At 34.3% G+C, this 23,876-nt stretch overlaps 1 protein-coding gene across 9 annotated transcripts in view; it reads right to left on the bottom strand.

The window, feature by feature from the left end:
- NCOA1 (nuclear receptor coactivator 1) overlaps positions 1-23,876 on the bottom strand; it is a 276,492-nt gene that overhangs the window by 108,654 nt on the left and 143,962 nt on the right. For all 9 annotated transcript variants that reach the window (XM_073022823.1, XM_073022819.1, XM_073022822.1 and 6 more), the window contains 3 exons: positions 22,147-22,303; positions 7,529-7,634; positions 75-241 (listed from right to left, as the gene is read on the bottom strand). In XM_073022823.1, the coding sequence (XP_072878924.1) occupies positions 75-241; positions 7,529-7,617 (256 nt within the window). In that variant the 5' untranslated portion in view covers positions 7,618-7,634; positions 22,147-22,303. The remainder of the gene's footprint in view (positions 1-74; positions 242-7,528; positions 7,635-22,146; positions 22,304-23,876) is intronic.

Genomic DNA, 23,876 nt, shown 5'->3' with positions numbered 1-23,876 from the left:
GTCAAATGACATATTATAAATTTCTTAATAACAAAGCACACGGCCATGGGGGTTTTTTTTTGTTTGTTTTTTACCTTGTTCCATTCTCTTCATTAGCTGTATCTGATCGACTGTTTTCTTCAAAATCTTGCATTTGTCTGGTTTTACACTCAAGCTGTCAATGTCACTAATGTTGGCAGACAGTAACTCAGCTAGTTCTTCTAAATATTTATTTTCTTGCTCCCTGCGCCTCTTTTCAGTGCTGTCACACAAAGAAAATCCAGTTAGTGTACATTTGTATCACCATATTTCCTTCTCTGATCAAGTATCTATGCTTACACATTTAGTGAGATCTTTATTTTTGTTAAAAATATAAAACCAGATTTAGAAAGTGATATAAATTCACATCTAAAAAATGGACACTACCAAATACCAAAGTTTAGAAAACAATTCTGGCTAAAATATATAAAGTAAATTGACTGCTATAACAGATATATCTCCCCAATCATATATACACCTTGAATATTTTCAAATAACTAACAATTACTAGATATTAAAAGCAAACATACAATAAATACACTAGTTGCATTTGGAATTACTTTATATTATGAATAACTCCTTAAAATAGAAAAATCTCAATTTTCAAATAACTGGTATAAATTAAGCAGGGAAAACGATACTAGAATTCAAAAGTTACAGTTAGAAATCCGGTAACTCTGATAAACTTTTAATTCTTATGATTAAACCATTAGTTGATCCTCATCAAAAAAGTATCCATTCAAAAGCAAAATAAGAAGGATAATAATAGAGATGAAGGTACAGTGAACAATGTATTCTGTATACAGCTGTGTCCTAAAAAGACAGAAAAAAAACTATTTTTAAGTTCCTATAAATGCAATAAACAAAGTCAAACAATTTATCTTAAAGCAAAATAATGAGAACAAGGAATAACAGCGCATACAGGTAGCACCTTTTTAAAAAAGTATACCAAATGTACTCAATGACTATGATTCGGTTTTGCCTTTCAGTCTTTAGCCCTGGTTTATTTAGCCAAGTCATCAAGTAACTTGTTTTGTAACACATATAAAGACAGTTAAGTATGACTTTGAAATTTTGTTATTATCAAACTAATATAATAGGAGAACCGGTCACAAGTAGCTCTTTGTTTTATAAGCAGCAATCAAAATCATTTGGCTAGATAGAAAAGTAATAGAAAAAAGAGGAGAGAAGAGGGGAAGATCGGTTGCTATAAAGCTCATAACTGGCAACAATTAAGATACCATTTACTTTACTTTTTTTTTTTTTTGAGACGGAATCTCACTCTGTCGCCAGGCTGCAGTGCAGTCTCGGCTCACTGCAACCTCTGCCTCCCGGGTTCAAGCAATTCTTCTGCCTTAGCCTCCTGTGTAGCTGGGACTACAGGCACATGCCACCACGCCTAGCTAATTTTTGTGTTTTAGTAGAGCCAGGGTTTCACCATGTTGGCCAGGATGGTCTCCATCTTTTGACCTCATGATCCGCCCATCTCAGCCTCCCAAAGTGTTGGGATTACAGGTGTGAGCTACCAAGCCCAGCCCCATTTACCTTTCTTAATAATATTAAAGACTATAAAAACAACAGCACAAAATAATATAGTAAGTTGAAAAGAATCAACTAATCAAATGTATTTACCTACACAAAACAAAATATTACAAATGCCAAAACAAAACCAAATTTTAAAACTGCAACCATCACATTTCTGTCTTTCATCTTTTAAGTCTTTCATTATTGAGGAATTTTCTCAATTGTAGTTATTAAAATTGTATCTTATAACTCCCATAACAAGAAAATGGAGCAAGATATTTTGACAAATTACACACCAAGTCATGAATAAAATGAGTAACATACATTTTGATACATACAAGGTTTTAGAGAACCTCAGCTCTGCAACCTGACAGTGTTTGAAGACATCTACTTTTACCTTAGAGAAACTAATTGATATAAGGTATATTTAGTAAACTCAGTCTAAAGTTATGATCTATTTAAACCCATGGATCTAAATTTCAACATTTAGACTAAACTGAACTCTCTTGGTGGAGCTCTCAAATATGTTTTTGATGGTAAGTTTTGTGTAAAACCAAAGAACTTGAAGACAGTATACAGAAAAAGAAAAAAGTGATAGAACAGGCAGGACATGCAGACAGAGAGGGGATAGAGAAAGCAAGAAGCTAAAAGTAATGAACTGGCAAGGTGTCTATAAAATGACTAGAGATTGAGACTACAAAAACTCACCATGAAATGAAGTAACCAATAAGCAAGGAGATAAAATGAGAGCAGATATGTTCAAAGCCAAAAGTGGAGATGGCAAAAAAAAAGTCTACCTTAATGGAAAAGAAGTCTTCCTTTATTACTCTGGGTCAACTATATTTCTCTCTTTACGAATCCTTTTTATTACCATTTATATTGCAGACCTCCTAGTTAATGCTATTCTGAGTTAGTATCTCATGTGTGTACCGTTTTTCCTTCAACAAACTAGCTAACTCAGCAAATACTCCTATACTTATTATATGCCAGATAATCATGTACTGTGTCTGGAGGATCCAAAAATAAATTAGATGTAGCTCCCAATTAGTTGGAAAACAAAGAAAACAGGCCATTACAATACTATGCAGCAAGACTAGAATACTACAGAAGTACACCTAGACCTAGAGAACAAGATGCATGAACTTAGTGTAGGGAGAGGCTGGCTTCCTGAAAGAAAAAACCAGCTTTTTCAAAGGTATAAAGTAAGAGTGAAAATACCAAGTTAAAAAATCTATAAGTAGTTCAGTATAGCTAAACTATAGATAAGAAACAAAAGGGCAAAAGATGTGGTACAGATCAGATCACAGGGATCTTGCACGCCATGATAAAAAGCATGGTATACTACTTAAAAGCACAGGTTCAGCTGGGTACAGCAGCTCACACCTGTAATCCCAGAACTTTGGGAGACAGAGGCAGGAGGAATGCTTGAGGCTAGGAGTTCAAGACCAGCCTGGGTAACACAACAAGACCCTGTCTCAAAAAAAATAAATAAATAAAAATTAGCCAGGCATGCTGGTATGCGCTAATTGGGAGGCTGAGGCAGGAGGATTGCTTGAGCCCAGGAGTTGGAGGCTGCAGTGAGCTATGATTGTGCTGCTCCACTCCAGCCTGGGCAATAGAATGAGATCCTGTGCCTTAACAAAAAAAAAAAAAAAATGCACAGGCCCAAACTTCCTGTCATTTACTAGCCATCCAACCCCGAGCAAGTCACTTAGTGGAAAGTTAACTTTTCTAAGCTTCGATTTTCTTATCTGTAAAACTAGGATAATGACATTACTTCCCAGAGTTTTGTACAAAAAAGAGAATACATGTAAAATGCTTGGCAGAGTTCCTGGCATATACTTTTAGCTCAGTAAATGTTATCTATTACCATCGTTTTGATTATAATTATTTATTTTCAGGGACACGGGGAGCCCAGAAATTTAAAAAGCAGAATGAGTGCCATGACCAGATTTGTAAGCTCCCTAAAGACAGAAACGTCTCACATTTCACTTGTATCCTTAAAATATCATGCAAACGGTGCTGGCTGAAGAGCGGGCACTTAATGTGTACCTGAGTTGAATTGGAAATGCTCAACAAGCACAAACACAGCTACCTATAATTTTGAGATTAACGTTTTAATCCTCATTCTCCTAGAAGAATGAATGAATGGAGAAGAGGTAACAGGAGGGAGATACGAGATATCTCACCCCACCAGACAATTGCTGAGAAACTCTCCTATTCAAGGATCTGTCCACAATGCTGGCAATACCCTGATGTCTAACAGATGCTCTTTAAGTTTAATGAATTCACTTCTGTTTGGGGAGACAGAAACATTACAAGGTGGTATTCATACATAAACTCAGTTTCAATATTATAAATTTTTAGTTTACCATATCAAATATATCGTTTTGTTAAAACTGAAGCACATATTTCAGTTACAAACCTCAAGGAGATGGTACTTTCAAATATTTTTAAAGCAAATGTGAAGATAATTATCTTTAAGATATCTAAAGAAGAGAAGATACGAAATTTTTATATTTGTAATGATGTTATATACACAAAAACATCAGAGCATCTACAGATAAACCATTAGAACACGTAAGAAGATTCAGCACAATGGATGGATTTGAAGAACAACCAAGAAGAACAACTTGTTCCATCACATATCAAGGCAACTGTAAAAAAGCTCAGACAAGATCCCTATATATACAGGAACTTGATTTATAATAAAGATAACAGAACAAAAACAGTCAAGGGTAGTGTCATTACTTATAACTGGGAAAAACAATAAATAAAATTAGGTCCCTACATTACACCATGCACAAAAATAAATTTCAGATTAATTAAAACCTTAAACGTGTATTAGAAGAAAACATTACAAAAATATATTTAAAACCTTAGAGTAGAAGAAAAATTATTAAACAAGACCCTAAAAAGCTCGACACATGAAAACCTATGGCTCTGTATGTCAAGAGACACCATAAATAATGTTAACCAACAGGTTGGGAGAAGATACTTGCATCAATTATAAGCAAGAAAAGGTTAGTAACCAGAAAATTTAAAATAAGTCTTAGAAATAAAAAAGAAAAGAACAAACAACCCAGCAGGAACATGGGCAAAAGATACAACCAACTAAGAAATTCACAAAGGAGGAAAATATAAATGAGTAAAAGACCAAAAAAAGATGATCAGTTTATCTAATTATCATGGAAATGCCCCTAAAACTATAACCCCACACCCATTAGATTGGCAAAGTACTAAAATGAGAAGAGAACAGTGTTAGTAAGAATGTGGGAAAAAAGGAATTCTCAATGCCTGTTATTTGAAAAACAATGTGGTACTTACCTAGTGAACATAAAAATTTATACAGATATTAAAGAAACTCTTCTTTTTTTTGAGCCGGAGTTTTGCTCGTTGCCCAGGCCAGAGTGCAGTAGCACTGTATCGGCTTACTGCAACCTCCACCTCCCATGTTCAAGCAATTCTCCTGCCTCAGCCTTCTGAATAGCTGGGATTACACCTGGGATTACAGGTGCCTGCCACCATACTTGGCTAATTTTTTTTTTTTTTTAGTAGAGATGGGTTTTCACCATGTTGGCCAGGCTGGTCTCAAACTCCTGACCTCAGGTGATCCACCTTCCTTGGCCTTCCGAAGTGCTGAGATTACAGGAGTGAACCACTGTGCCTGACCAAAGAAACTCTTATGTATAAAATAGGAGATACGTGTGAGGATGTTTGTTGCAGGGCTGGCTGTAACATTGAAAATTTATAACAGGGCTGTTTATTTCTAGGGAATACATTTGTAGAAAAATAATATTTTTCAAACGTGGTATATTCATGTAATGCAATACTAATCAAAAGTTAATAGGACTGAATATATCTATGCACATTTAAACCTCAAAATCCATGTTGAAAAAGTACACTATAGAAAATATATGGCCGGGCGTGGTGGCTCAAGCCTGTAATCCCAGCACTTTGGGAGGCCGAGACAGGCAGATCACGAGGTCAGGAGATCAAGATCATCCTGGCTAACACGGTGAAACCCCGTCTCTACTAAAAAAAATACAAAAAACTAGCTGGGCGTGGTGGCGGGCACCTGTAGTCCCTGCTACTTGGGAGGCTGAGGCAGGAGAATGGCGTAAACCCGGGAGGTGGAGCTTGCAGTGAGCCGAGATCGCGCCACTGCACTCCAGCCTGGGCGACCGAGCGAGACGCTATCTCAAAAAAAAAAAAAAAAAAAAAAAAAGAAAATATATACAGTATCATATAAATTATGTAAATTTAATGTTCTATATTGCTCAGATACCTGTGTGAGTATATATATAAAATACATGATTATTAAAAATAGATTAAAATACTGCAGACAAATCAATATTGTATTACTTTTAAAGAGGATTATGCAAATATGATAAAATATTAACAAAATAATAATGTGAATATTATCAATTACATTGTGTTGGATATAGTTTTAGTCTATATTCTTTTACATATTTAAAAAATTTCCCCAAACAAAAAATTAAATGTAAAAGATAGTTACTTATTCTTAACTTTTTCTTTAACGACTGACTTTATATACAGATAAAAACAAGAGCATTAATTTTTGACAACACACTTCTAGATCGTATCTTGATCTCAACATTCCTCCCAGCATCTGGACACTTACTTGTGATTATGAATACTCAGGTTATTGTCTCTCTCTGACAGCTCTCCGAGCTGAGTAAGATAAATGGTCACTTTTCTTTCTCAAGCCTGGAGCCCTGGCATTCTCCTGTTAAAATCCTCCCTTTTTTCCTCCCATGAGAAAGCAGCATGTAACCCAAGGACAGAAGAGTCTTCTGTAGCTTTATTCTCTAGATCAGTGATTATCAACTAGAGGTGATTTTGCTTTCCCTGGCCCCAGGGGACATTTGGCAATGTTTGGAGATATTTTTGGTTGTCACAACTAAGATGCTATTGACATTTGGTGTGTAGAAGCAGGGATAATGCTAAACACCCTACAAAATACAGGACAGCTCCCCTACAACAAAAAATTTTCTGATGCAAAATGTCAATAGTGTGGAGTTTGAAAAACTTTCCTCTAAATCCTAGAAGATGAGTGGAATAAAATTTCCACTCAATGTAGGAAGCTACTCTCAGGTAGGAAGTTAGCTGCTCTTTTAATCTAATATTAAATGAGCAGCTAGGGAATGTATTTGCATAAAAACATCTTTTTCAAATGTGGTATATTCATGTAATGCAATACTAATCAAAAGTTAATAGGACTGAATATAACTATGCATATTTAAATCTATCTGGCATTTGAGGTTTCTTCTCTATCTGGCATTTGTGAGGGTCTCCTTAGCATTAGGTTTCTTTTAGCCTGTTTAAGGTGGTCATATTTCTTATAACCAAATATTTAACTATACAATAATCATTTTTTTAAAGTCTGATATTTCTTAGTTCCATTAATGCCATAATGTTCTGAGACAGCAATTAAAGGTATATAATAGATTTATTCATTTGACAAATCTTTACCGTGTTCTTACTATATATAAGCCACACACTGTGTTAGGAACTAAAGATACAATGATGAGCAAGAACAGACAAGGTCCTTTACCAAGTGGCAGCTTAGAGTCTAGCAGGGAAGCCAGAAATTCATGAAATAATCACACTAGTAAAAATCTGCAATTATGGATCATGGCTATAAAAACATCTGAGACAGTTACATGAAAGAAGGAACTTGATCTAACAGTTATGGAAGGAAGAGAAGGCTCTCTTTAAGGATGTAATGACTAAGCTGACATCTCAAGGATGAGTAGGTGTTAACTAAAGGAAATCAAGAGGAAGCAAGCTGGATTGAGGGAGAAGCATGTGCAAAGACCCTGGGGGAAGGAAGACAACATGGTGAGTATGAAAGACTCAAAGAAAGTCACTGAACTTGGAGTAGATTAAACAAAAGCTCTGAAGTGGCAGTGAAAGTAATAAAGCAGCTCTGCCAAAAATAGACTAAGAGGAGTGTTCCTACCTTGATGCCAGTGTGTCACATGGCGATCCTTTCCTCTTATGTGAGTCTGGGTTAGCAGGGTCGGATGAACTGTCCCCGAGGCCACTCATGTTGAAAAACTTCACACCTAAACAGGAAGGACAACAGTAAGAAATCTACCCTTATGACCTTTCCAACCAAATAAAGGTAGGGAAGCTCCCCTCTGTTAGAAAATTTCTAAAAACTGTGCTATCTCAATGAATAGATAATTACAGCCATCATAAAAATATCAGGATCTATATAAAAGTACAGAGGTCATCAGACAGTGTTTCTATGCTTTCTTTTCCACATCTGTAAAATAAAATTAATCATCCTTTGTGAAATTGTTACAACCAATTAGGATGAAAACGTGGTTAGAATAATTAAACAGATACTGAGACTTTTTTTTTCCAAAGAGAAAAAAATCATTTTCATGTGTAAATGTAAAAGCCGAATGTTAAACTGGAGTCAGATAAATTATTCTGTGCACTTATTATTTAGAACCTGCTTTCAACATAATTTAAAATAACATTCACTCATAAGGTTTGCGATTTTATATTGATAGGAAGATAAATAATATATATATAATTAAGTTAAAGCGATAAACTAGATTTAGATTTTGAATTGTACTTTACGCTTTGAGTTCTATACTCCTAACCTTTTGTTTATGTAGTCAGGCAACAAAGATCAAATGTTTAGTCTATGTTAGGATCTTGGTATAGATCCCAGAGAACACAAAGTCATTCCCCCTAGCACGCCAGCCAGGTCTCTCACATGTTGCACCAGTTAGTGACTGCACTTAAAGATCCCTGCTGATCTGTCCCTCATCAACCATTATTCTCCACATAATCCCTAATGAAACTCAGAGTCCTATCCTTGGTCTTAAAATAATCACTACCTTTTGGATTTTATTAGTGCCAAACAACACACTTCACCATTCTCTTTTACTCCATCTACCCTTACAAAAGGAAAGAAAACTCTCATTAAATGGGAGAACCTTTAGCTTTTCCTTAAATTCTAAATTATTAAACGACAGCACTGTATGTTAGCAGCCATACTGAGAAACTTTATTATAAAGAATGTTGAAAGTCTCTCACATGGCTTTAATTGGTATTTTTGAGTAAACCCTTTCCTCTAGTCTTAAAACTGACTCCGCTTCTAGCCCTTTTCTGAAGACCAGTAACTGTCGTATTTTTTGGTGTACAAATAATCCCTAAAATTTTAATCATGAACTTATTATTTCATGCAACCAAAAAGGCACATTTTCAATTTCTCCATATTAGAAGTGCTATTTATTAAAATTTCCAACTCTTAGGATCACAATTTTACAATTTTTTATTCTTCTTTCTCTTTTACTCATTTCTAACTGGCATTCAAATCCTGCTAATTTTTCCTTAACAAGGTTGTCTCCTCCTTCTCCATTCCCAGATATGGTTATAATCCTCATGTGGAACCAAATACCTAATTGTAGATTAATGCAAGATCCTTTAATCTCACTTCTCAATTCTAGTCATTCTCACTTCTAATCTGCCCTATAAACAGCAGCAAAAGCATCCCTGCTTAAATATCATTTTCAAGGTCTCATTTCCCTGATAAGGAATCAACTAGATTTGCCTACTGCAACACGGTAGTTAAAAGGATGGGCTTCTGTGCTGGGAAGAAACGAGGAGAAAAGGAAACTCTTATACATTTTTAGTGGGAATGCAAATTAGTGTAGCCATTTGGAAAAGAGCATGGAGGTTCTTCAAAAAACTAAAAATAGAACTACTATATATCTGATACGGCAATCCTACAAATATGCGTATGTCCAAAGGAAATGAAATCAGTATATTGAAGAGATATGTGCACTCCAATATTTATGTGGCAGTATTCACAATAAGCCAAGATATGAAATCAACCTAAGTGTCCATCAGCAGATATACAGATAAAGAAAATGTGGTATATATACACAATGAAATACCATACAGCCACAAAAAAGAATCAAATCTTTTCATTCACGGCAACATGGACAAACTTGGAGGGCATTATGCTAGGTGAAATAAGCCAGCCACAGGACAAATACTGCATATTCTCACTCACGAGTAAACTAAAGAAGTTAACCTCACAGAAGTAGACAGCAGAATAGTGGTTACTAGAGGCTGGGAAGGATGTGGGGAGGAGAGGAAAGCCAGAGGTTGTTTAATAGATCCAAAAGTACAGCTAAATATGAGGATTTAGTTCTAGTGTTCCATAGCATTGTAGGTAACTATAATTAACAACAATTTATTTTCAAATAGTAAAATGAGTAGATTTTGAATGTTCCCAATACGAAGAAATGAAAAATGATTGACGTGATGAACATGCTAATTACTTTGATTTGATCACACACATTGTACACATGTATCGAAGTATCACACTGTACCCCATAAATACATTCAATTATTATGCATCAGTTAAAAATAATAATAAAAGCAAAAACAAAACAAAACAAAACAAAACCAGCATGAGCTTTGGGGCCAGAAAAACCTTGTTTAAGTCCTGGATTAAACACTACCTGCCTGTCCTTGGGCAAAGTCTATCTATAAACCTATTTCCTTCTCATATATGTCTTGTCTCAGTTGGTACACTGCAGTCATTCTAGCCTTTTCTCTCATATTCTGCATGCAAGCAAACACTAAGGTTTGCCAGTTTTTATTTCTTCTTCTTCTTCTTCTTTTTTTTTTTTTTGAGACTGAGTCTCTCTCTGTCGCCCAGGCTGGAGTGCAGTGGCCCAATCTCAGCTCACTGCAAGCTCCGCCTCCCAGGTTCACACCATTCTCCTGCCCCAGCCTGCCAAGTAGCTGGGACTACAGGTGCCCGCCACCATGTCTGGCTAATTTTTAGTAGAGACAGGGTTTCATCACGTTAGCCAGGATGGTCTCGATTTCCTGACCTAGTGATCCACCCGCCTTGGCCTCCCAAAGTGCTGGGATTACAGGCGTGAGCCACCGCGCCCGGCCTTTACTTCTTAAATATTTCCAAAATCTATCCTTTCTTCATATTTTCCTTTACCAAAATTTCAGTTCAGGTTCTCATTTAACTCTTTTGCTGGACTACTAAAATAGTTTCCCAAATAGCTTCTCCCTGTTTCTTGTCTTGTCCTCCTTAAGTTTATCCTCTGCAGACCCACCAGAGTAGTCTACCAAGTGTATGTCTAATCATGTCAATCTCTTACTTAAAACCCTTCACTAAATCCTCAATGCCCACAGGACAACATCCAACCTCCTAAACATAATATACAAAGTTTGCATCAGCTCTCACCTATTGTGTGAGTCTATTATAGGATCTGGTGAATGAGTTACTAAATGATGGTCCAATCAAGTGTTCATAGATTATATATGCCGTGTATTATGTATTATATATTACTATATAATCTACATATAAATAAATTGTTATATATATCATCTGTATATACAAGTATATAGATTATATATGTTAACTTTAGTTTCAACCTCAAGAAAAGACTTCAAAAATAAAATCCTTGGTAATAATATCTCATGTTCTCAGCAAAGGTAAATATTAGACAAAAAGGTAAATATTAGCCAAAAAACTTTAAATTGATCTCAATGTGGGAGCAGACCAACTTAAATTAGCCGCAAATATTTACTGAGCTCTTACCATATGCCAACCTCTGTTCTAGGTACTAGAGATACAGCAGTGAATAAAATTTACAAAATAACTGTCCTCACTGAGTTTCATTCTATTGTGAGGGAGACAACAACACATGAAATTAAAAAGTAAATTATACAGTATATTAGAAGGTGATAAGACTATGGAGAAAAATAAAGCAAAAACAGAGGCTTAGGTATGTGGAAGTGGAAGGGAAGCAAGTAAGGTAATTAGGAAAGGATTCACTGAAAAAGTGAGAGATATGAGCAAAGGTAAGAAAGGGGTAAGGGAGAGAGTCAAGAGAATGATAAATGGAGGAAGGGTGCTTCCGGCAAGGGGAGGTAGACGGACCTTAAAGCAAGAGCATAACTGCTTTTTGAGAAACATGAAAGAGGTGAGCATGGCTAGAACCAGGGGATGGGGGAATAAGTGATGAGATCAGAGAGATAATGGGAGGCTATACCATGTAAGGTCTTAAAAGTCATTGTAAGGACTAAGTCCCAGTGACTGAGGCAGTTACTGGAGGATTAACAACAGAAAGATGACAGGATTTGACTTTTATTCTAAGATGTCCTCTATGAAGAATAAGTACAATCTTTCTCATCTTAGTAATCTGGTATCTGAATGTCCACTTGTTAACCGGATGTTTTCATTTGGATATCCCATTGTCACCTCAAATTAAACATGTATAAAAATGATATACTTTTAAATTTCAGATTTCTGTTAATGATAAATGAGATGAACTGCATTACAGATTAATGTCTTAAAAAACAATTTATCAAACCTTCTATGGGGGCGACTGGAGAGGAAGGAACACACAATAAGGAAAATATAGAAGCCTAGTTAGCCTTTGCAAATTTTACAATTTAAGGTGAACAATACCAATGCAAGGCAAATATACCAGACTTGCAACAACTACCACAAAACAAAGTCAGAAGACCAACATGGTTTTGCTACCATCCATTCTAAAACTCAAACACAAAATAAAAATAACTGGCTCATTGTATTACTGCAACTAACAAATACATCTTGTTTCCCTGTAGAGATTCACAGAAGCATAAATAAGATCAACCAAAGATCACAGAAGTAAAGAAGTCATTTAATTTCATATAAATTAAATGCATTTTAAAATTTAGTAATCTAAAAATGAAATAATGCAATAAATTTGTAATAATGAAGCATCAATTCTAAACTTTTCTACAAAAGAAGAAACAAAAGAAAGAAGAAAATGCTAAACAAGGAAGTTGAAAGACATGACTTTAGAATTTGCCCAATTCAAAAGAAAAGAGTTAGCTGATGCTTACTTCATGTTCAGGTACCATTTTTTGTTTCCTTAGCTGCTCATCTTTTCGGCCTCCAATGAAATTAGGTTATGTCCATCTAAGAATTTATCCATCTGAAATTCTACTTGTTCTCAAAATAATCCCGGGCCTATGTTTTTTATTATAATGCGCTATAAGTTACAATTCTTTTGTCTCCCTTTCAGGATTGTGAACTCAAAGCCAGTTACTACATCTTTTTATTGTATATATATCCAATATCTAACATAATACCTAAAGGATAGAGAAACTAAATAAATAGGTGATGAATTAAAAACAATTAACCTATCTTACTAATACAACATTTAAGATTTCTAAAACAAAGATATTTAAGTTTGTATGGTTAAATATTTTCTGAAATATTTTTTAAAATCTTTGAAGTTATTTCTTATAATTGAAAAACATGAACTTTCTTGAAATCCTTATTGTCTTACTTTCAATGGGGAAAAAAACAGCAAACTGCCTTCTTGGTCTAGAAATTAGGGAATATTTCTTCTAATTTTGAAAAAGTAAAGATCTACTATTTTGTTTAAAAAAAAAAAAAAAAACCACCTGTGATATTTCACAGTACTACAGACCCAAGCCACGCTGCAGTTATATGATCTGAATAATACAATCTCACATATTGAATAATTTTGAGTAATAAATATATCTGGATCTAAAGCAAGATTCCCATACGGTGACACCCTTAGACTACTAGCTGGAGATTCACAACTGCTATATCTGAGATTCTGGGGCTAGGGAGAACAAACAACAAACAACTCAACAGCAGCCAGACAGGCTGGCCTACTGAAATAAGAGCCAAAAGCTGAAGAGCTATGAGACAGTCACCCACAATTTGCTGATAGTATGATTCTCGTATTAACTGCTTCCTGTTTACAAAACACAATAAACAGGGCAATGTAAAACTTCTGATGAGGAAAAACTATTATGTTGTATTTACGTGGAATGGCTTTATATTTGGCAGTTAGGGTACTTAAATAAAGATCATTAAGAAAATAAATGCTGGTTTCAGGAAACCAATTTACATATTGCTGTTTAAAAAGAGGTAAGGTTTCTAAGTAAAAGTACCCTTGTTGATTTAAAAAGAGTTGCTAAATTATACCCAATCTTATGCAATCTAGAGAGTAGTTTTAGGAACTAGAAACTACATCTATCTCTGTTCAAACGTACCAGATTAAACCAAACAGGTGAAGGCTAAAGAAATAGAACAGTGCCTTATAATTCAGTTGAATTTAAATTTCTACACAAGAAATCTGTCATTCATTTCTTGGATTTAGCTGAGAACTGCATAATTTTAAAAAGTCCCTGTCAATTAGTTAATAAACGTTTCTAATAATATATTTTAAAATGTTTAGCAGGCAGTTAGCACAAAGAAGCATTTATATATAGTGAGAAGGATACTCTGAGAGCTAAATATCTCCAAGTTAATAGTTGTATGAAGGGCATCTCACAGGAAAAACATGATAAATAAAGATCTAAACTAGGTAATTTCCATAAAAAATGTTTCTCAAACTGGAGTCCTAAGACATATAAGGGTCTTTGAAACAAGTTTTCATTTTAGCTTTTCATTTCAATGACAACCAAAATCTTTCTCATGTGTTAAGGAAGGATAGGGACTTTAGGATTTTCACTGCCTTTTTAATAACTGAATAATATTCCATTGTTTGGAGATGCCATATTTTGTTTATCCATTCACCAGTGGATGGATATTTAGGTAGTTTTCATTTTTGAATATTATCAATAATGTTGCTGTGAACATTTATGTACAAGTTTTTATGTGGCCATATTTTTAATTCTTGAGTGTTTAACTAGGAGTGGAACTGTTGGGTTATACAGTAACTCTTTAACTTTTTGAGGAATTGTCAAAACCAGTTTTCCACAGTAACTACACCATTTGAAATTCCCACCAGTAATGTACAAGGATTCCAATCTTCCACAACCTCGCCAAATAGAGTTATTTCCTGCCTTTAAAAAAATTACAGCCATCCTAGAGGGTGTGAAATGGTATCTCATTATGGTTTTTATTTCTATTTCCCTAATCGCTAATGACACGAAGCATCTTTTCTTGCACTCTTTGGCCATTTGTATGTCTTATTTGGAGACGTGTCTATTCAGTTCCTTTGCTTAGTTTTTAAAAACTAAATTTTACTGTGTATATTTAAGATATACAACATGATGTCATGAGATGTGGATACATAGTAAAATGGTTATTATATATTATAATGGTTACTATATATTTATTATTGTAAATAAACAAATCAAATGAACATATCCATCATCTCCTATAGTTACCCCTTTTTTCCACTATGACAATGTTTTATTCTCTATCTCTGTATATTTGACTTTGTTTTTAAAGATGCCTCATGTAAATGAGATTACGTAATATTCTTCTTTCTGTGTCTGACTTATTTCACTTAGCAAAATGTCCTCCAGGCTCACCTATGTTGTGGCTAATGGCAGGATATCCTCCTTTTTAATGGCTGAATAATATTTCATTGTATATATATGCTACAACTTCTTTATCTATTTGTCCAGTGACCAATTCCTAAGTTGTTTCCATGTCTCAGCTCTTGTGAATAATGCTGCAATGAACATGGAAGTGCAGACAGCTTTATGAGCTGATTTCATCTCTTTTGGGTATATACCCAGAAAAGGTATTGCTGGGTCATATGTTAATTTCCTTAGGAGTATCTATACTGTTTTTCATAATGGCTGCTCCATTCTAAGTTCCCACCGAAAGTGTACATTTTCTCAACACCTTTGCCAACACTTGTTATCTTTTGTCTTTTTGATACAGGTTGAACATCCCAAATCTAAAAATCCCAAACCTAAAATGCTCCAAAATCCAAAAATTTTTGAATGCCAACATAACACTCAATGGAAATGCTCATTGGAGCATTTTGCATTTCAGATTTTGGATGCTCAACTGGTAAGTATAATGCAAATATTCTAAAATCCATACAAATCCAAAATATGAAACAATCTTGGTCCCCCAAACATTTTTGATAAGGGATACTCAACTTGTAATAGCTATCCTAATAGCTGATAGATGTGAGGTGATACAGCAGCTTTTACTTGCTTTTCCTTGATCATTTTATGATGTTGAGCACCTTTAATATACCTGTTGGCCATTTTTATGTCATCCTTGAAGAAATATCTTTTCGGGTCCTTTGCCTGATCTTTATTTGGGTTATATGTTTTCTTGCTATTGAGTTGTAGGATTTTGGGTTGGGTTTAACTTGTCTTTTTATTGAGTCATAAGAGTGCTTTACATTCGAGATATTAGACCCCTATCAGATACATGACTTACAGATTATTTTCTCCAATTCTGTGGTTTCTCTTTTCATTTTCTTTATAGTATTCTTTAATGAACAAAAGTTTTTAGTTTTAATGAAGTCCAACTTACCTACTTTTTCTTCTTTAATAGGTCCAATGTCTGGTCCCTTTAGGGACAGATACTACTGATTGTTATTTTTCCCGTATATGGGCCATGCATTTTTGTTTCTTCGCAGGCCTCCTAATTTTTGTTGAATGCTAGATATTTTGAAGCTAATGAATGGGTAGTGATTTCCTGAAATCTCTGGAAACAAAAATTCTCTCAAAATCTACAACGCCAGGGGCCCAAATTGAGATGGTAATTATCCTTGGCTCAGAGAAGAGACCCTGCTCCCCTAAATTTCTACCATAAATCACCTGCCAACGCCTTAACTATTATGGCCAAGAATAAAAAGCAAAATCAAATAAATGGATTCAAAGCAATCAATGAATTCTTAAAAATCAAAACACCATTTAATCTTACTTCATTGATTCTATAAAATACTAGATTTTTCTTAAAGTGCTTTTGTAAAAGAGAATCTTGTGCAGTCTTTTAAATTTATTATGCTAATAATAAAGACATTATCAAGGATTTGGTAATGTAACCTCTAAATGTATCTTTAAAGTTTGAAACAATATATTTAATACGTTTGTATTTACCACTAAAAACTTATTCCACAGATAAAGAGACAATGCCCTTTTTCTTTGCATTAATTTTTTCTAAATACAAAGAGTAAGTTTGAAAAAAGTTTATTTTGTTTTCTATTAACAAATACATAAAAAAGGGAAAACCAAATTCGTTTTAAAATCCAGTATTTTCCTCATATTGGCTTCATTTAAAATTTAATTTTAAGATGAAGAATAAACATTTGCCTTATTAAAATATTCCTAGTATACTCATGACTGAGGAAAAATAGCATTGTAACACATATTTGTGGCAGCTATCTTATTAGAACAAATTAGCAAAATAACTCAGCATTTCCTTATGAAACTATGAGTCCAGTTATCTTAGAGTGGCATAGAGTTATGCAAGTATACTGCACATGTCTTCCAAAATCCACTTTAATTTGTGTTGGTATTTTTTGAGGAAAAATCAGTCTTCCTAACTATAGCTATCTTTAGCGGTATAAACAAGAATATAAGTACTTAATATTTACTTGCAGGTGTACAGAAGAGTTTTATAAGAGTTTAGCAGAAGCAGCCTTAAAAAAGAAAATGATGATTATTTTGCTTTGTCATTTGCACAGACAAAACTGAGTGATAAAAATTTCGTGTTGCTGGGTGCAGTAACATGTGTCTATAATCCCAACTACTCAGGAGGCTGAAGTGGGAGAATTGTTTGAGCCAGGAATTCAAGTGTGGTCTTGGCTACACAGACAGACTATGTCTCTTAAATAATAATAATAATAAATTTTAAAAATTTAAAAAATTTTTAATGTCTGTCTCTTTTTACCAACCTCTTTCAGAGATTCAGATAATAGTGGGCAGAAAACTAGCTAGAAGCCAGAATCAAAAGAGAATGAAGATCTGCATTAGATACAGATAATCCACAAATGATTATCCAAAACCAAATAACCACATTTATACATAAAATTACTCCAATATCTAAAATAAAGAATTCAGCCCCAGATCAGAAGCTGTTGAATTTTGATCAACTATTTTAGAAACTCATTTCAGAATACAGTATAAATATATATATCTATACCAATAAAAGAAAAATAAATACACTAAAATTTGTTCTTTAATGGTATATGGTAGAAGAAGTACCAAAGTCATAGAGCCAAATGGCTCAAAATAATTTACCAAAACAATGGAATTGTATTTTAAGGGTGGTATAAAATGATCAAGTCAGGCAAACCTCCAGTTAACTTCAGGGTCACCCTCCCAACCTGAAAGGGAAACGGCACAGATAAAATTACAATATGAGGGCCAGGTGTGGTGGCTCACGCCTGTAATCCCAGCGCTTTGGGAGGCTGAGGAGGGTGGATCATGAGGTCAGGAATTCGAGATCAGCCTGGCCAACATGGTGAAACCCCATCTCTACTAAAAATACAAAAATTAGCCAGGTGTGGTGGCGGATGCCTGTAATCCCAGCTACTAGGGAGGCTGAGGGAGAGAATTGCTTGAACCCAGGAGGAGGAGGATGCAGTGAGCTCAGATTGCGTCACTGCACTCCAGCCTGGACAACAGAGTGAGACTTCGCCTCAAAAAAAAAAAAAAAAAAAAAAAATCATCACAATATGAGCCAATCTTCATTGACCACATTTATAGAAAAGATACGCATTTTGTAAAGTCCAGCTTAAAACCTAAGTCATCTTACTTGATTCATTTATATTTGGCATTATTTTATTGATATCCATTGAAAAATGAAAAAAAAAAAAAATCCCAAGCATTTCATGTAAATGGCTGGTTAAATAGCATCAATATCCTCTTAATACTAACACTAAATGTGGCTAGCTATATTCCTTCTGCTGCAATGACCAGCTAAAAAGACTAACTTGGAACAAGTGAAACTCAAATTCCATTTTCCAGGGTTCTCAATAGCAAAATAATTATGAAAACAGAATAATAACAATAAAAATAATGCTCATACATTTTAAACTGGAGATGCAGACTTTTAAATTTTTAGAATAAGGACCCCTGCAATTGTCACCCAGTAAAGTACTTCTCAAATATTTAGACTATAGGCCACTTTAGTGGTATAAGCATGCTTACCCTTCCAGTTGCTACTTTCACATTATAAAGTCCATAGCAACAAATAATTTGAGAGATACAAAATAAAAAGTTTGTAAGCTAAAATATAAGCCCATTAATATTCATCTAACTAAAGGATGTGACAATATTATATATATACTGAACATGTACTATATGTTTTATATGCATTAATTCACTTATTCCTCATAACTGCCCTATGAAGTATATATTATTTCCTTTTTGACAGTTTTATCATACTAATAAACTATGCTCTGATGATGATGATGATGATAATGAATACTAACACTTATATAAGATTTACTATATGCCAATCACTGTTCTAAGCACCTAACCTATGTTAATTAATTCCCTCATAAACCTTACTAACTCATTTACTCATGAACATCAGGTAGGTAATATTATAATCCATTTTAGTGATGAGAAAACAGGCATGGACAGGTTACTTAATCTGCCCAACCACTTAAATGGCAGAGGAAGAAATACGTCTTAGGTAATCTGGTTCCAGAATTTGTATTCACTTTAAGTTATATCACTAACCTATAGTCACATAACTAACAAACAGAAAAGTCATCAATATAGCCCCATTCTTTTGGCTTGGCCTCCACATCAAAACATTTCCCTAATTTACCCAATAAGAGACTTACAGAAAAGGTGACATTAAAATATACCTCATCTAAAAACTAGGTAGTATATAAGGTACTCAAATACATAAACAAAGAATCTTTTCTATTCTTAGTCCAAACATCACATGAAAATAAAGTTATTCATATAGCTAATCGTGACTTACCTTCTATGGTACACTATAATATAAAACCAATTTTTTCTTATAAGATGTCAAGGACTTTAAAATAAAATGCACTGTTCCATCAAAATAAAAAGTTCTGCTTTTTGCAAACCCTAATTTTTGTTCCAAAGTTTATAAATCTTGGATTCTAAAATTTTATATATATGTGTGTGTGTGTGTGTGTGTGTGTGTGTGTGTAATTCCTTTCAGTAACATCTAAATTATCTTAGTGATTCTACTTTCTAGAATTTTCCTTGTTCCAATAGACTGTATCCTGAAAACTCTTTGTAGGCTTTGTTATTTAAGATAACCTTCTCAGTAAAAAAAAAGAAAAAAGAAAAATCCATGAATCTCCATCTCATATCACAGTCTTTTTAGGAAAGAAATAGGTGGAAACAGACAATCCTGAAATGATGACCACTGTACAAAATAGCTGGCCTGTACTCTTCTCCAACATTATTATCATGGAAGGTCCTATTATGAAAAACAAATAAAAGCTAATAAACTATTCCAGGTTAAAGGAAACCAAACAAATGTGACAACTATGCAATTTATGATTGTGAATCAGAACAACTGTAAAATTTTAATATGAACTATATTTAGATAACAGCAATGTTTCTTGAATTTATTATTATATTGTGGTTAAGTAGGAAATATTTTAGAGTGAAGGATCATGATTGTCTATAACTTTTTATCAAATGGTTCATCATCATCACTGTAACGGTAAAGGGGGAAGGGGAAAAGGAAAAGTAAATACAGAGAGAGATAAAGCAAATTCCATAAAATGTTTGTATTGGTGAAACTGGGCAATGGGCATGCAGATGTTCAGTCTAGCAATTTTGTATCTATTTGGTACATGTGCAATTGTTTTTAATGTTAAGAAGAAATCGAAAAGATTAAAAATGTCATAATGAGGAAAATATGACTTTAGAGTCACTCAGTGAACAGTGACGAAAGACAGACACCAAGCTAATGTTCAGTCACTGCATTATTCTATCAATTTTCTCTCCCTTTCTCTTTCATAAAGTTGAGGTACTAACGTTCCTTTCCTGAAAACTCTTAAAGACATGGCTCTCCTACTTAATTAAAATTTCTCTTTATGATAATACATCCTACTCCGCAAAACTTTCTTTTTTAATCAGAATACTTAATTCATTTATTGCTTCTTAGGGAGAAACAACAGTCTGATTGGAAACTACAGAAAACATAAATTAATACAGGCTGAACATCCCAAGTCCAAAATCCGATACACTCCACAATCTGAAGCTTTTTGAGCACCAATATGCTACTCAAAGGAAATGCTCACGGGAGCATGTAGGATTTCAGATTTCGGATGCTCAGCTGATAAGTATACCGCAAATATTTTAAAATCCAAAATATGGAACATTTCTAGCGACAAGCATTTCAGATACGGGGCACTCAACGTGTAAATACAAATGTATCATCAGTTAATAAAAGCCAGAAACCAAGAGTTGTGTTTGCTCTAGAAACTGATAAAAAAAAAAAAAATTTTTTTTTTTGAGAGGAGTCTCGCTCTGTCACCCAGGCTGGAGTGCAGTGGCTTGATCTTGGCTCACTGCAAGCTCTGCCTCCCAGGTTCACACCATTCTCCTGCCTCAGCCTCCCAAGTAGCTGGGACTACAGGTGCCTGCCACCACACCGGGGTTTTTTTGGGTATTTTTAGTGGAGACGGGGTTTCACCGTGTTAGCCAGGATGGTCTCAATCTCCTGACCTCATGATCCGCCCGTCTCAGCGTCCCTTGAAGTGCTGGGATTACAGGCGTGAGCCACTGCGCCTAGCCAAAACTGATGAAATTTTAAAGAGGCAGAGATAGTAAGATTAGATGAATACCTTCTTAAATTATTTTGTACCTCTAGTCCTTGCTTTAAAGCTCTCTGCCAACTTCCAAACTCACTGTTAATTCCAAACACAGGCATTGCTGGCCAACTAAATTTTACTGCCTTTAACTTCAATGATCTATAAAACCCCACGCTCTAGGTTGACAGGTATCACTTTCCATGGTGACAACTGTCTCCTCCTTTAAAAGTGAATGGGCGTGCAGCTGGGGCACATGGATGAAGAGGATTTCTGGGGTGGTGGTATTGTTCTACTTCTTAATCCAGGCAATGTTTACACAAATATGTTCAGTACATAATAAAAAGTTATATGCTTATAATTTTTTATTTTTATCTACGTATAATTCAATTAAAAGTCTATTAATTAACACATTTTCTCCTGGAAGTTTTCCCTTACTGATTTATCAGTTTCTGATCACTCTTCAACTCTTTTATCTACTGTCTTGGCTTGGTACATGTTTATTTTTCTACTGCTCCCATTGGCATGTTCATGGATATACTGGTTCTATTCAGCTAGCTCACAAACTCTAAAACAGTAACAATGTAAAAATGCCCATATGGACACTATATATAATAAATTACAAAGGTATATATTATATGGGTATACCTACATATTATACAGGTATACTTATAATTATATAGGTATATATTATGTAATTTTATGCATATATGTATAAAATTAACTGGATATATGTTAGAAATATATGAAGCAAATCTGGAGATGGTTTACTACAGTTTTTCTGCTGCCATTTTCAATTCAGTAAGGACTTTGAGGGTCTCATCATAAGTGATTTCAACATACACTAAAATAGCTCATAAAGTGTACCCTAGAATTTTCCTATCATTTTCACTTAGGAATGTCAGCACCTGTTTTACACTAACCTTGAAGCATCCTAGATCAAACACATATTTCCATAAAAGATAACAGTCAACAGGTAATCATTTTCCTTCCATACTTTTGCAGAGACAAAGCTCTTTAAAAATAGAACTACAATTCCTACCTGGGAGACTTCTTTGTTCATAATGAATCCTCAAAACAGATATGGTCAAATCTCGTGTTCCAGAGGGTAGCTTCCTGGGGAATGGGATAATGATGTTTTCCAGAGATGGCTCTAGTCTCTTCACTCTCACCTCATTTAAGGCCAATTATATAAACAACTAGAATAAAAAGACAAAAATAAAAGCAGAAGGGATGTTAGATTGCCATTTTATTCTCCAATTAATAATGAAGGTCAGATATGCTAGAAAAAGAAAAAAATGCAACTTTCAGAGTGAAATGGAAAAATATTTCCAAAACACAATGGATAAAGATCTCATTTTACAGCTTAAGTCCTTTCTGGTGATTAAGTACTCCTGTTTGAGAATGATGCTTAGGTAAAACATAAATGCATTCTACCCTTAAACTTCTGAAAGACTCATTTATATGACTTTTAAAAGTTGTTTCGGGCTGCATTTGTGCATTTATCCTTTTTCCTACTTACAAATTCTGATTTTTTCATATTTTCAGTTATCACATAATTCTTTAGTTATGTAACACTCCTATAATATTTTATCTTCAAATTTCTAATTGAAAAAGTTTACAAACATTTTATATTTGTAATACTTCAAAAAGATAGTAGTTGACGTCTGGTTCTAGTGATGATGAACTACCTTATATCGAACTAATTTGCCCACGGATAACAGTTATAAACTCTGGACAAAACATAAAAAACAAGTGTTTGAAGAAATTGGAAAGTGACCAAAGTGGACAGAAATTGTAGGGGTTCTGATCATTGAAAGAAAGGAATTATATTGAGTGAGATACACACTTATGAGACTCTCCTGGAAGGGAACTCTTCCCAGCACTCCCACTTAAGCTCAGAGAGGCTAAGTTTAAATGAGAAAACCACAGTCTTATTGGCTTGAGGCATTAAAGAATGTAAATCAGAGCTAAAAGGAAGCTGGAAATTGAGTAGACTAGATTACAGATCTTACTTGAATTTTGCCAGTTTTTGCACGCACTCATTTTTTGTATGTCTTTTTTACAATTCTATGACATTTTAGCACATGTACAGATTCATGTAACTATACCACAATGAGATTCACTGCTCCATCACCACAGGTGAATTGTTTCATGCTGTTTATAATCACATCCCCCTTCCCCTTTCCTTAACTCTTGACAACTGCAATCTGTTCCCTATTTCTATAATTTTTGTCACTTTGAGAATACTACATAAATTGAATCATATAGCATGGAATCTTTTCAAGTTGGCTTTTCTTTATTTTATTTATTTATTTTTATTATACTTTAAGTTCTAGGGTACATGTTCACACAGCATAATGCCCTTGAGATCCAACCAGTTTGGTGCATGTATCAATAGTTCATTCCTTTTTATTGCTCCATGGTACAGTGGTGCCACAGTTTTTTTCACTATTTGTCCTGTAAAGTGCATTTGGGTTGTGTTTAGTTTTTGGCTATTATAAATAAAGCTGCTATGAATATCTGTGTACAGGCTTTTGTAAAAACATTCGTTTTCATTACAATGCCTGGGACTGTAATTGCTGAGTTGTATAGTTAAGTGTATGTTTACTAGCCAGTAATTTAGTTGTCTACTAAAAGATAAATCAATACTCTTCAAAAAGAGTTAACAATGCACAATGTCATCCACAACATCCAGTATGCAATAAAAAATTACTAAACATGCAAAGAAGCTAGAAAATGTAACTCCAGATCAGAAGAAAAGGTGGTTGA

Source organism: Chlorocebus sabaeus, chromosome 14 (assembly GCF_047675955.1).
Source record: "Chlorocebus sabaeus isolate Y175 chromosome 14, mChlSab1.0.hap1, whole genome shotgun sequence".
Taxonomy (NCBI): Eukaryota; Metazoa; Chordata; class Mammalia; order Primates; family Cercopithecidae; genus Chlorocebus; species Chlorocebus sabaeus.
Note: the sequence above shows the minus strand (reverse complement) of the source record. Positions and strands in the feature narration are given on the sequence as shown.